The sequence below is a fragment of the Harpia harpyja genome, chromosome Z, assembly GCF_026419915.1.
Source record: "Harpia harpyja isolate bHarHar1 chromosome Z, bHarHar1 primary haplotype, whole genome shotgun sequence".
Classification (NCBI taxonomy): Eukaryota; Metazoa; Chordata; class Aves; order Accipitriformes; family Accipitridae; genus Harpia; species Harpia harpyja.
The window spans coordinates 59,101,965-59,115,827 of record NC_068969.1 but is presented as its reverse complement, the minus strand read 5'-3'; the positions used below and the strand labels follow the sequence as shown (position 1 = coordinate 59,115,827).

At 42.7% G+C, this 13,863-nt stretch overlaps 1 protein-coding gene across 4 annotated transcripts in view; it reads right to left on the bottom strand.

Annotated features, from left to right (window-relative positions):
- The window catches only part of SHB (SH2 domain containing adaptor protein B), a 75,308-nt gene that overhangs the window by 26,837 nt on the left and 34,608 nt on the right, over positions 1–13,863 (bottom strand). For all 4 annotated transcript variants that reach the window (XR_008233519.1, XR_008233518.1, XM_052777252.1 and 1 more), the window contains exon 3: positions 4,019–4,234. Coding sequence is in view for 2 of the 4 variants with exons in the window: in XM_052777252.1 (XP_052633212.1) it covers positions 4,019–4,234 (216 nt within the window). In the remaining 2 variants the exon portion in view is untranslated. The remainder of the gene's footprint in view (positions 1–4,018; positions 4,235–13,863) is intronic.

The window sequence follows — 13,863 nt, the reverse complement described above, 5'->3', positions numbered from 1 at the left end:
ATGTGCCTTGAGCCAAGCAAACACTGGACAGGTTGGCAAAAAATTACTGGAAGCCTTTCAGCTAACACAGTCAGCAAGAATTAACTGTTCAGCTTCCTTGCAGAATGTCTTCAACAGCAATCTGTAGTCACTGTAGCCCAGACATTCCCATGGCATCTGGCCTAGCCCAGAAGGCTAGAAGGATGGGGATGAATGAGGAAGCACATCATCCTTCTTCCTCATGGGTAGAAATGCACACACAGCTAATAGGTGAGGGTCTTGAGTGATAGGGAGCAGATGTCTGAAGGTGGAAGGAGAAAAATCCCAAGGAGATCTAAGAAGGTAACAGAGTGGGACCAGGTGTTAGGTAGGAGGATAAGTGAGAGCCTAGACATAGATGCAGCTCTGTGGGACAAAAGAAAGGGGAAAAGAAGACGACAAACAAAAGAAAGGAGGAAGCAAGGAGCAGACGTGGTGGCAGACGGGAAACGATGGAAACCCCTCCAGAATCTAGAATGAAGAATAGAGAAATTCCCTGGGAAAGAATGCAGAGAGCAGCCTAAGACCCACTGCAAATTCACTGCTTGTGGCTCTGTGCTGCCCCTACATGTGCTGTGGGTAGCTTGTGGATCCTTCCAGGTAGAAGACACCCCACCTCTACAACAGAGTTACTGTGGACCATGCTGCTGTGTAATAAGACTCACCTGTCAGGCGATGGAGGCTGCACATATGCTCTACGCAAAGGCAACATTGCTGCCATTATAAGGACACATGAAAAGGCATGGAAATATCTGCTGAACTGGGGCAGACACCAATGCCATAGCACAAACCCAAAGCAGAAGGCTTTACACACATATACCAGACTGACACTCGGCATCTGCAGAATAGCCGTTGTGGCACTGGAAACCTAGTGATACACATCTCTGTTGATTAGCCTACCTTGACACACAATAGATATCCCAAATCATAGCCAGGATCTCACAGCCAGGCAATCTCCCAGCACAAGTCTTGCAAGCATTTTAATTGGTCCAGCAAAGGGGATGAGTCAGTTCAGGCAAGCCTGAACCAAAGCCTGCTTCCACCAGGCAGAGCTTAGCAGCAGAACTGTATATCCTACTAGAAGCCACAGAAGCAGGTTAGACTTTTGTGTTGGAGTTCATGCTCTTTAGGGAAAAAGACTACTTTACCTGCACAGCATCCAGCAGAACTGAATGCTGGTTTAGATCCAGGCTCAAAAGAACTATTAGCATATGCTTAATGGGAAAGCAACTGAGCCTGGAACTCCGTAAGATTATTAACAGCTCACATACCAGAGCAAATCATGCTGCTCGGAAGTAGAAATCAGTTTTCTTTAACCTCCTCTTCTGTTCCATAGGAGCCCAACAAAAGGAAAGGGGATGCTAAGCAAGATGTTTCTTTTTAAGCAGCTGCTTCAGATTCATCCATGTGGGTGGGAGCAAGAGACACGTCACAGAATGGATACTGCAGACATCAGCTTGGCTTGGAAACAAACCTAAATCAACCACAACCTAAAGATGTAAGAACAAATGAAGCAGAGAGGCAGAATCACTCTCAAACAGATCGCCACTGCTCTACTCCACAGTGCTAGAAGAGAAACACATTTCTGTCACCCATGTCCATCTACCTATTAGTGGATCAGGTCAGAAACACCCAAGAAAGGTATTTTCCCAACAGGCTGTGTTTACAGAACAGTAGCCCTGTATAGCTGTGGAGAGAAGTCACTTCTCATTTCTGTAGCGTGGCAATATCATGGCACACAGAATTGCAAAATCATAGAATAATTCAGGTGGAAAGGGACCGTGGGAGGTGTCTAGTCCAACCTGCTCAAGGCAGGGTCTGCTATGTGATCAGATCAGGTTGTTCTTCGGAACTTTATCCAGTCATCCCTTCACACAAAAATCTAAAGATGGAGACTGCGAGAGGTACTTGGACAATTGGTTCCAGTGCTTGACTGTCCTTGCAGAGAAAAAATTTCCTCATATTGAGTCAGAATCTCCCCTGATTCAACTTATGTCTCATCTTCCCATGACACACCTGCTCATTTGTGAAGAACCTGGCTCTGTCTTCTCGAAGATCTCCTCATAGGCATTGGGAAGTTGCTATTACATCCCCCTCAAAGCTTTCTCTTCTCCAGGCAAAGCAAGCCCAGTTCTCTCAGCATCTCCTCACAAGTCACGTGCTGCAGTTTCCTGTCATTTTGGTGGCTCTCTGCTGACAGCAACATTTATCAACATCCTTCTTGCATCAGAGTATTGGACACAGCATTACACATGTTGTCCAAGAAATGTGAAGTAAAGAGGAACAGTCACTTTGCTTGATCTACTGCTATGCTCTTGTTCACACAGGCCAGGACGCTGCTAGCCTTCATCAATGTTGGGGAGCACTGCTCGCCACATTTAGTCCACTTTCCCCCAGGACTCCTTAAGCCCCTTCCAGCAAAGCTGTAACCCAGCAAGTCTGCCAGTCCTCAGTCCATATCATTGCAGGGGGTTAGTCTGCTCCAGACACAGGTCTTTGAGTTTGTCCTGGTTGGATTTTTCAAGGTTGTTGTCAGCCCATTTCTCCAGCTGGTCCAGGTCCCTCTGAGTGGTGGTCCCTTTGAATGGCAGCTCTGCACACACACACCCTCCCCACCATTTGATATCAATCCAGACTTGATGAGATGCACTTCCCCTCCTCCTCTTCTGGATTACTGATAAAGATGCTAAACATGAGGGGTTCCAGAACAGATTCTCTGAGGAATCACACTTGTAACCAGACTCCAGGAAGAGTATGAATCACTGAGCACTACCCTTTGAGGTCAATGACCCTGACAGGTTTTCACAAATCTAGTAGTCCACCCGTCTAACATCTAGCATTCCAAACCAGGTAACACAGCTGATGCCACAGCACAGCATGCTGAATAGATGACACCTACTGCTCTCCTTCCATTAACAGATCTAGTAGTTTCAACACAGAAGGCAAACAGGTTTGTCAAGCAGGATTTACACAGGGTAAATGCACCCTGAGTACTAATCATTGCTCTCAGGCTTCTACCATGCTCCTTCCCAGAGCCGCATCTTTTTTCCTCCCTCCTCATCCCCACAATCATCACCTTACATGACTCTCCTTTCCAAGCTTTCTTCTAAGCTGACTCCTAAAAAGAAAGGGGAACAACCCTGCTCCTAGACACAGCTTTTCACTAGAACATGCCATTGAGGGGAAAATCACAGAGCACATATGAATCTAGCACCCCACAAGAGCATTCTGGAACATGGTTGCACCAGCTGATATAGCTGGGCTTTGCTGGGCACACAGAAGCTTTACAAAAGAAAAAGCCTTGGCCTTTAGAATCACATCCTCACTGAATGAAGCCCCCCTCAGCCATTTCCACAAAACAACAGAAAGGAAAAAGAAGGAGCAGTGTAACCAACACCAAGCACAGACATTCAGAGACAGAAAACAGTTTGTATCAGATCTCCCTGACTGACAAGTTCTGATGTGGGAGAACTTCAGGAGTTCAAAAGGATTAATCCAAAACCAAGTTCTACATATCCATAGAAATGCTTGCAACTATAATGAAAATACTCCAAATACCAAGAAACTCGTCACTGAGTAGAAGCATGTTACTGCATGCACATTACACAGCTATTTTTTGTCCTGCCCCTTTAAGAATTGCCCCACAATTTAAAGACCTTGCAAAGCAACTCCCTCATCATAGAGCCACTCAACAATAAACACTATCTACATCACAACCATTGAAATGGGGGTAGGGGCAAGGAGTGGGAGAAACAGAAGTTTTACTAACACGAACCAAGTGCTGACATGGTTGACAACAGGTCAGCTTCAGCACCAAACAAGAAGTGCAATGTTCCACATTCTGCAGCAGGTGAAGATTTGAGACTACCCACATTTGCTTTTCAGAGATTTCTCCCCACACACACACCAAAAGAGCAGAAATACTTGAATTCTCCCAAAGGCAAGTACATATGCCATGAGTGTGAGAGAGGATTTCCTGGTTCCGATATAGGGATCCTACCTGCCAGAGCTGGGATGGTGACTTTGTTCCACTCCCATGGCTGATCATACTCATCTGCAGGCCTGTCATCATCCTGGGGCAATTTGTTTTCTCGTAAACGGTGACTCGCCACACTTTCAGAATCGGATTCCACACCACTGCCTTCTGGTTCATAGGGTGTGTCATAGAGCTGCAGGTTGTTCTGATGGGACTTCATGCCTTCCTGCTTCTGAAACTCTGTTGGCAAGAAAGAAAATTGCATCAGCATCACTACTAACCATGCCTTATCATTACAGTCAATAATTTTAGAGCATTCAACTAACATGGTTGAATGAACTAGCATGGTTTTCATGCAACCCCTAAGAATGACAGCTCTAAGTGCTAAAATAGTTACTGGAATGACCAGGGAGTCCAAAACTGTGTTAATTTCACTTCTTTTGATTTTTTCACTTTTATTAATATTATCCTTTGAACTCTTACTGCTGATAAAGAAAAGTACATTTTTATAGAATTATGCTCGTTAAATTAAGTAGCTACTGGAAGAAGAAACAACCAAAGTTTTGAGTTAACTTATTTTGCTAGCAGGCTAGAAGACCCCCACAAATAATTCTTATTCTCGCAAATCAGCAGTTATAACAGAATCAGGCTCCAGGAGTTTTGACTCCTGTGTAAAACCAAGAACCTGACCAGCAAGGTACAGAAACTGAGACATCTGGGAACACAAGATTATGAGATACAAGACTGAACTTGACATTCTTCTTCCCATTTAGTGAACAAGTCTGACAAACAGTCACATACAGAACAGACAAAGCTCCACAGGACAAGCGGATACCTCATGGTAACCTTTCCAGCAGCCACACTAAACCTCTTAATAGTCTTAAATAATTCAACAGCATTGCTCCTAGATGCACCATATTCCTGAGGCGAGTTTGGAGAGAGTTAGGGGATATATCATCAAGAAAACAGAACAGCTATAAAGCCAACAAAAAGAAACTTTGAAGACAGTACTAGCTTACAGAACCCAGTAAGTAAGCTTCTACAGCTTTCCTTCCAGGAGGATGCAATCTTCTACAATGTACAGATGCCAATAGGTTATTTCCTTCATCTCAAACTAAAGCATGCAGTAACAAGAGGTCAAACGATGTAGTTGCACTCTTAAAAAAAAAAAAAGTTCTGATAACATAAAAAACCCTTTTTCCCCAAATCAAGCATACCTGTAAGTGTCACCAGGCAGTAATAAACTCAACACCATTTTACAGCCCCTTTGCAACATTTCTTTGGATGAAATATGATAATATGAAAAAATGTAAGAGTCCTCTTGCAACGGTTCTGTAAGGAATGTCAGACACAGAAAGATTCCCTAAAGTTAAGCACTTGTAAGAAAGTTTTTGTTTTCCTGTCCGGCGAAAGAGAATGAGCTATAGACTGTTGGGCAGGTTGGGAAGTAAAGGCAGGTTCCTGCATCACAGTAGGAACACATGTTGCTTGCCTACATCCAACATGCAGAAAGAGTCTTAGCCCTCAAGAGACAAAGCACTAAGTCATATAAATTCCCTTATTTTTTCAACCTCTATTGTTCTACTGGGAAAGCTTTTAAACTTTTTACATGCAAGGAGTTCACAGCACCTATGGTAACACAGGCATGAGCTTCCTTATCACTCTGACAGCAAACAGTAATTTATGCATGCCCCACTGAGAAATAGAGATTTATAATGTAACTAGATACAGACACATTAACTTATAGACTAATCAACTGCAGCACAACAAAGCTGTTTTGACTCACCAGTATGTCAGATTTCCAAAGCGTACTGACCCACACATATCAGGTGCAACTGTGATAAAACAGACCCATCTCAACTTCAGCTACAGATTTCAGGACTGCTGCAGAATTTAAAACGACAGTCCTACCAGCTCCTCAGCTGCTTTCTCTACCACCAAAGCCCTATCCTACTGAGCCAAATTTGACTATGAAGGTAACATGTGGAAACAGTACTGCCATGCAAGGCCAACTTTTGAAAAGCTAGCACTGAAATTGACTTTTAAGCAAAGTACAAGGGCTATCAACACCCTTTGTACCTGACATGCCTCAGAGCAGAACTCAGGTCAGATGACAGAATTCTGCTGCTGGGATTTTACACAGCACCCATCTCCATTCAACAGTACAGAGCTCAATATAGTGTTTAAACTGTTCATACTAGTGGATAAAGCTTCACCCTATTTCCTAAAGCATGGGGCAAAATACTTGGCAATGCTCCTAACCCCAACAAATGGCTGTTGATAGAAGCCCTTGAATGAAAGTACAATGATTTTTCAAGGTCATTTGTGCGTGCACTTAACTTTGTTCAGATACACAGCTATTTGAAGGAAGCCCAGCAGATTCTTCATTCGTTTAACACATATTAACATGTAACCACTGTGCTGGAATAGAAGTGTACAGAGCACAGCTGTCAGCTTTAAGAATTTCCGCCCCTGTACCTCTGGATTTAGACTACAGGTCTCCTCCAGATGGTTGCTTCACTTACGCCCTCTTCCCAGAAGTCAGCATTTAAACAGCTTCAATCCTAGTGACCTGGATTTCATTTCCTGCTAATCACATAAAAAATGCAACCTGCTATCAACTACACAACATACAAAACTATAGCCAACCTGGAGTGAATTCTCACTACATTTGCATGACTCAAATCTACTAGATAATTCCAGCTGCAAGGATCTTAGCATTGAAGTAACTTTATCTGGAAATCACAGATGTTTCTGGTATGAAGTATTCAAGGCACACAGACAAACTAAACATTTACCACCAGAAAGATCTGGATGTTTAATTAAAGCAAGCAGGCAAACAACAATCCCTTGCTAGAGTCCACTATTTGCATCTGGCTCTCCTGTATAAACAATGCCCTGCAGGGAGAGGGAGTGTTTCAGTAGTTAGGAAACAGGCTAACCTGTCTTCAGCTAGGATAGTCAGAGCAGAGTTATGAGCAGCACAACTTCCGAAATGTGGATTCAAATATTTTATATTCAAGAGCCCCAGAACAGCAGTCCCAAAGTCTTTGGAGGATTTGCTGTAGCACACTAGCTTTCTATAGGTAAGCCTAGGACAACTAGAAAAGCACCATACTGAAAAAAAAAAAAAAAAGGAAAAGAAAAGAAAAGTTACCTGAGAACATAACTCAAGAACAAGGCCTGTTTGTGGACAACAGCCACTTGTATTCCTTGTATTCTCACCTGTCACTGAAAACCTGAAGTTATCAGTGGGAGTAGAAAGAAACTTGGGAAGGTGCAGGCTCACATTGAGAGGTACTGGTGAATACATGATGCAGCTCCCCAGACATTATACTGACAGCCTGGTTGTCTCTCGCAGGTGAAGGCCACATCAGAGCCAGGTCTGAACCCAGAAAGCCAAGTCTCATCTGGAGTTCTTCTTGCTCTCTATCAGGGAACAGGTCTTGCTGAATTGGCCCAAACCTCTGCTCTCCACATGGTCTGCTCTTGAGGCTTCCAATGGAGAGCCACTGAACTGGCATGTAACCACATTAAAGGGCAGTGAGCTGTTTGCACCAAGTGTATGGGTAGGCTACACATCAACCAATAACTTGCCAGTTTGCCAGAGGCATAAGACAGATGCTAAGGCAGAGATCACCCTGACACTAGAACATTTGCTCCCATTGAACCCATTTCCTCTCCCTCTCCATAAACAGGTCAGAAATACTTAGCCAACTGCTTACTTATTCCAAGCCTCACCATTAATGTTTCTTTTCACACCCATCTTGGCAAGTTAGTCTGGAAACATTTTAGAACTCACGCTGCAGAATTCTCATTATATTAGTGCAAAGTCTATTCACCATAGAAGCTAAGTTTTACCTCTGCTCAAATTTCACTCCAGGCCACCAGAAGTCAAACTGCTTTCTGCTCTCCTTCCAGGTCCAGCTGGATGCCTCCAACTGCTGGGACACAAGACAACACCAATAACATTCCGATGGGAGGGAGGGCTGTTTTGCCTTGAGACTGCAGCACCTGCCTCCCAATGCTCATGATTCCAGATTTTGCTGCAGGAAAAGATGGATATGAGAAGATATTCCCTCATTTTCATTTGAACAGAAGCCAAGTGACTCAGTAGTGTGCCGCTTTGCAGGAATGAACAACAGATATTTGTTCCCCTGCCTTGGTGTGAGAGCTTGGCACAACCTCTTGATGTGAAAAGCAATGTCTTGAGACAGCCTGCAACATGACAGAAATCCTACTGAAGTCCAAGTATGACTCATTACCCCAGGAAGAAGCACTTAAAGCACCTTTACATTCCAACAATCCTGATAAAGTATTAGGCCAGTCAGAGCACGGGTAGGAGGGAAGAAGTCTGTTTATGGTAAGTATCAATAAATGAGCAACAAAACCCATTAACATCTTCCACAGAACATACGTACTGAAATAAAACAGACAAGCAAGTGTATCCTGCTGAAGAAGACAGGAAGTACACGTTTTTCTTTGGGGGTGGCAAGGAGCAGCAAAGAGAAGGGGTAGGTGTTGGTGGAGTCGAGGGAGGCTGATTAAAAAACCAAAACACATGGGAAGAAAACCTAAATCATGGTGGATTGGAAGAACAGCAGTACTGCTTCCAAAGGACATGAAAACTGTCCTTGGAGATGTATTTCTTTTATGGCAGAGGCAAAGAAACAAAAAATTAAATTCCTTCAGTTCCCTGAAGGAAGAAGTTTATTCTACAAAGCCTTCCCCCTCAAAACCTAATTTTCTCTTAAATAAGCCATGATTAAACGTTGTAACTGCCATCTTAAAATTCATAATTTCTGCAGACTTTACTTCTTCAGAGGTGTTTTGATGCTGCTTAGCTGCTTAATCCTTACACACTTCTCAGAAAGACACAGAAGAGGAGTAAGGATGCTTTTTTTATTTAGGTGAGAGGAAAAAGAATCCAAAAAACCTCCACAAGATTCTGTACATTTACTGCTGCTTGGCCAATAGCCAACTTCATATGTTGCTACAGCCACCATTGCATCATAATACTAAATCCATGGTTTGCTTGTAGGTTTTCTTGACCTTTCTGATAAGCAGCACTGACCTTTGGGATTCAAGGATCATTGTTCCATGGGCTAAACGGAGCAATACTAGTAGCAACAATGCAAAGCAGAGGCTTCAGCTCAATCAAAATCCGTGATTCTCATTCCATACTCTGAAGCTTCTAAGCTGTGTAAAAGAGGATTCATTCCTTGTGGTAAGTGGGAATGGAAGCCATCTTGGAAAGAGTGCAGTGCACGTATTTTCATGTACACCCGTGAGCACAATTGTTCTCACCAGCCCATGACACAAGCTACAGTGTCCAAAAAAATTTGTTCTAAGATTAGCACAAGCAGAATCAATTCTTCTTGAGAGGCATTCTAACACCAAAGAGGTGGCTATTTTAAACAAGCTGACACTCTCCAGTGTCAGGACAGAGTAGCTTGTAGCAAATCTGACTACTATTTCCTGCAGTTAGATCAGTCTTGCTACTCATGGCTGGTACTGATGCTCACAATGCCCTTGCCAGCTCTCTTCAGGCACGCAGTCTCACCCCTTCACAGGAATCACCTTGAGAGGGCAAAGGAGCGGAAGAACCACCCATTCATAATGTAAATGCCATTCAACGCTTACACAGAAGGAAGATATTTTCTTGAATCTTGTCTGCCTGTGAGAGTCTCTGCGTAACAAAAGCTTACTCAAAAGCACTGAATGAGATAAGCACTGATCAAAAAGATTTTTAGTGAGTATAAATATTTATCTATATTTATACATTCAAGGTGATATTGCAAGGGATATCTAGATGTGAGCAAAAGTGAGTTTATTAAAACCAAGACAAAATATGCAACTATTTCCCTGGTAGCTGGAGGTTTAAGTTCAGTGAGAATTATCCAGAGAGGAGTTATCTTCTCTGCATGTAACTAACTTCGAACATGGCCTTACTTGGGATGGGGGAAGGAGGCAGAGAAGACGGGAAAGTGGATAGAGGCCTCCCTCCAGACTTAATTGCCCTGTGATACATAGTGGGGAAGAAGTTGCCTACAGGAACAACATATATGGCAGACTGAGACAGCAGACTCATGTAGCCAGAAGAGCTGCAATACATGATTTAACAAAGCCAGATGAGATGTCCTTTTAGCCAGATGAGATGTGCTCTTATCTTCTTTTAGCCAAATGCTAGCATTCCCCATAGAGAGTACAAGACAGGGAGAAGTACTGCTGCTGAAAAACTCCTAGAATAGGTATCTTCCATAGGCATAGTGGCTACATGGTGAAAAGCAACACAGAAATGTGAATTGCATGTTATTTCTAAAGAAACATCTAGACTGTGAATGATTGTGTCACTACGATTAAAAAACAGAACAAAACTGAGACCTCAAAACATAGCCTGAAGCTCCCCTGATGACTAATGCCCATTACTTTATCTTTAGTCATTTTTCAGAAAAATGCCCTTAAAACAAAGACATGTCAAAGCTTTGGAAGTGATATCTGATGCATCTACAAGAGATCTTTCCCTCTGACCAGGATTCCAGCAAGAACAGGCACTATCAGTACTCTTGTTTCCTCCTTTGGCAGGACTTAAAAGCTGCACAGCATCTGCATACTAAACCATCTGGTTTTTTTCTGTTCACTGCAAGGAACAGCCACAGTGATTACTTGCCGCAGTGATCATTTGCAATTTTGCAAATGGCAAGTTTCAAGAAACAGTGATCAGCCACAGTGATTATTTGCAGTTTTGCCCACTTTGACTTGCTTTCCCAAGGGTAGTGTTGTCCTAGTTGCAATCTGTTTCGTCACTCAAGTTGAGCTACTGGCACAATCTAGGAACTCTGATCAGTACCTAAGCACCCAAAGAAGATGAATCACCACCTGTCAGATGTAAAAGCCTTCAGATATGGCTGCAAATGTCAGGATGGGAGATAAAGTAAACTCAAAGTCCAGCGCAGTCCTGCACTTTCATACAGCAAGGATCATTTATGTAGATATGAAAGATGGTTTACATTTGCTGTTCAGCTCTGGAGTCAGAATGGTTTAATTTAGAATTCTACTTCCAGATGAGTAGACCAAAAGAGCTGCTCAGTTGTCATCACATCCAGACATAGATTTTTGTTTTTCACAATCCAAGGCCTTGCATGCAGTAAAAGACAGCTGACTTGCTAGCACAGAAAAAGTGACAGCAACATGAACATTGAAATTACTGGGAAAATGTTTCAACTCATCCCCTCAGGCCTATGATCCCTTTACTCATCCAGCCAGCTCAGTAAGTGATTGATGAAAGAAGCAACTGGTACCTAGCACTTGAAAGACCTCAAATACTCTACACTGAGCTGTCCAGCAGCTAATATTCGGTACCTTGCATTTGTTTGGAGATTTGCCTGTAGTTATACTACTCAGGCAAACCCTGACTAGATGCGGATTCTTAGCTGAAAGTCCACTTACAGAGTAATCTGTTAGTAAGGAAGTGGTTTTTTTGTCCTTGGACAACATTTCATATAATAGTACAGAATTTGAAGCAGTATTTGAATGTATGCAGCTATTGATAAAATGCTCTAAAGTATACAGTCTATCATGTCATCACTCAAGAGCATTTGTACTTACACAGATATCTAAAAGGAGCAAATAAATCTGGTTAGCATTCAGCATAGCATCATCAAGAACAGATCCTACTGTTAAGGAAAGCAAACCACAGTCATGCAAACACCATAAATCAGTTTTCTTCTTGCAACAGAAATGTCACAAATCATGAGGAGTAACATCTGGTATTTTCCACTTTCGCCAAGTCAGAAAATGTCATATTATAAAAAAACATTCCAGTCATGATCTTGATGAATACAACTGACACAACACTTTCTGGTAATTCTTCCAGTTACACTCTTATTTTCCAATATGCGTCTCTAAACCACTAACCAATGCGTATGCAAACATTTTCAGTGCACAAAACTACACCCAAAGAGACAATTGCAGAAAGCTGGATTTTTTGCTGGGTGTTTTGTTGTTTGTTTTTAAAGAAAGATACAAAAAGATCCTTAAAAACAGTGATTAGGAAAGGCTGTCTGTTGATATGCTCTATATTCTACCATGATGCCAAGTTTTCTCAGTGACGGTGCATCTCACAACCAAAGGAAAGGGCAATAATAAGTGCTACTCAGCTTAACGTACAAAAGTAACGGTATACCTGAAAGACAACACATTTTTTTCCTTTGTCTCCCTCTTCCCTTTCTGTTTCAATTGAGACAGCAGCACAGACACCTTCCAGCCCACCTCAGGCTGCATTACAGCCATAACAGCTGCTGCAGGACTTGCTTAGAAAAAGTTCAAGAAGGCTCAGGTATGCCATCACACTTTTTTGCCTTGCAGCCCATCCCAGCCAAGTGCCACTCTTTGACAGGCCATACGAGAGCTACAACAGCACAAGAGCCACAAGACCCACCGCTTTTTCACATAGCTTTTCAAATTACCCACTCTACAGAAAATGAATGCAGAACTCGAAGCAAGCCCATAGTTCTTCCAGGCAAGCCTCCTTTCCCCCCAGTTTGCCTGCTTTGTTCTTAATTGCTAGTCAGACCTACAACAGCATCACTTTTGCACACCTACATCCTGCTTCATAAAACCAAGCTGTATGCAAACTCTCCCACTCCAAGCCACCAACACAGGAAACTGAACAAGGCAGAACCAAGAGGAAGCTCAGCTGAACTGGATATTTCCATTGTCTTTTTGCACATATTGATATTGCTCAAGAAATTCAGTCACGGTAGCACAACATAGTCCAACACCAAGCAGAAACACACTGCAGGCTTCCTAGATCTTTGCTTGGGTACGGATGGCTGAAAGAAATGTGCATATCAGCACACCAACACACACCAAAACCAGACAAGGCTTACCTGACGTCATCCAGAAAGGGCAGGCTGTTCCCAAAGACAGACAATAGCCTCTAATAATCGTAGCAACCAGAATGGTAATGAACAGCTGAGTCTGCATAGGTATTTGAGCTCCTCCAGAAGAGAACTTTAAAGTAGAGTTCTTCATAGCCAGAAACCAGAGGAGAGAAGCTGTATGTTTTTGCCACCCTACATAAAATGCACAGAGCACAAAAGAAGTTGTGTTTCTGACTACTTCCCTCTGAAATTTTAAGCTCATTTTATGGCACTGCTGTGAAGCCACATTAAAATGTTGGTAAACTGATGTGGCAAGATGCTCAGTCTCTGTGGCAAGCAGGCACAGAACTGGCTGAATCTTCAACCCTCATTTACTTTTAAGGATAAGAAAAATCTCCTCTGGTTTGGGTTACAAAACCCACCTTAGGGTCACAGTTCTCTTTCATATTTCTTAGGAGACAGCTGCTAGAGTTCTAAAATGACAGATCCTCTTGGAACAGAGAGACCTCAGTGCTCCTCAAACTGCTGGCAGTAGCATCCCTGTCTCGATGGGACAGGCAGTTCACATCCAATATTAAAAGGACCATTGTCCTTAAGAAAAGCAGCCCAAAAACTTGAAAGTTGTCTGGTTGTGAGGGGGATGGGGTAGAGGGAAGATCTGTGGTAACCAGCAGGCTAAAACACACACAGAAGAGAAGCAGCATTTTAAGAAACTTAAATATAACTCTCTATGCCAAAGACAATGCTGTGTTCAAACCACACACAGGCACCAAAGAATAAGCAGCATCATATGTTACAGATGTTGCTTTTATTATGAAAGCAGATAGGTTTTGTCTAAGTAACCCTCTTGATCAAAGTGGCTTGAAACTACTGCTTCTTTATCAACATGATGCAAGGAGCCTTCCAAACTGCAAGCAAAGGTTTTATAGCATTTTGAGCTCAATGGTTTCTCTTTCCCAAGTGTCTTGGTTTCAGCCCAGCCGG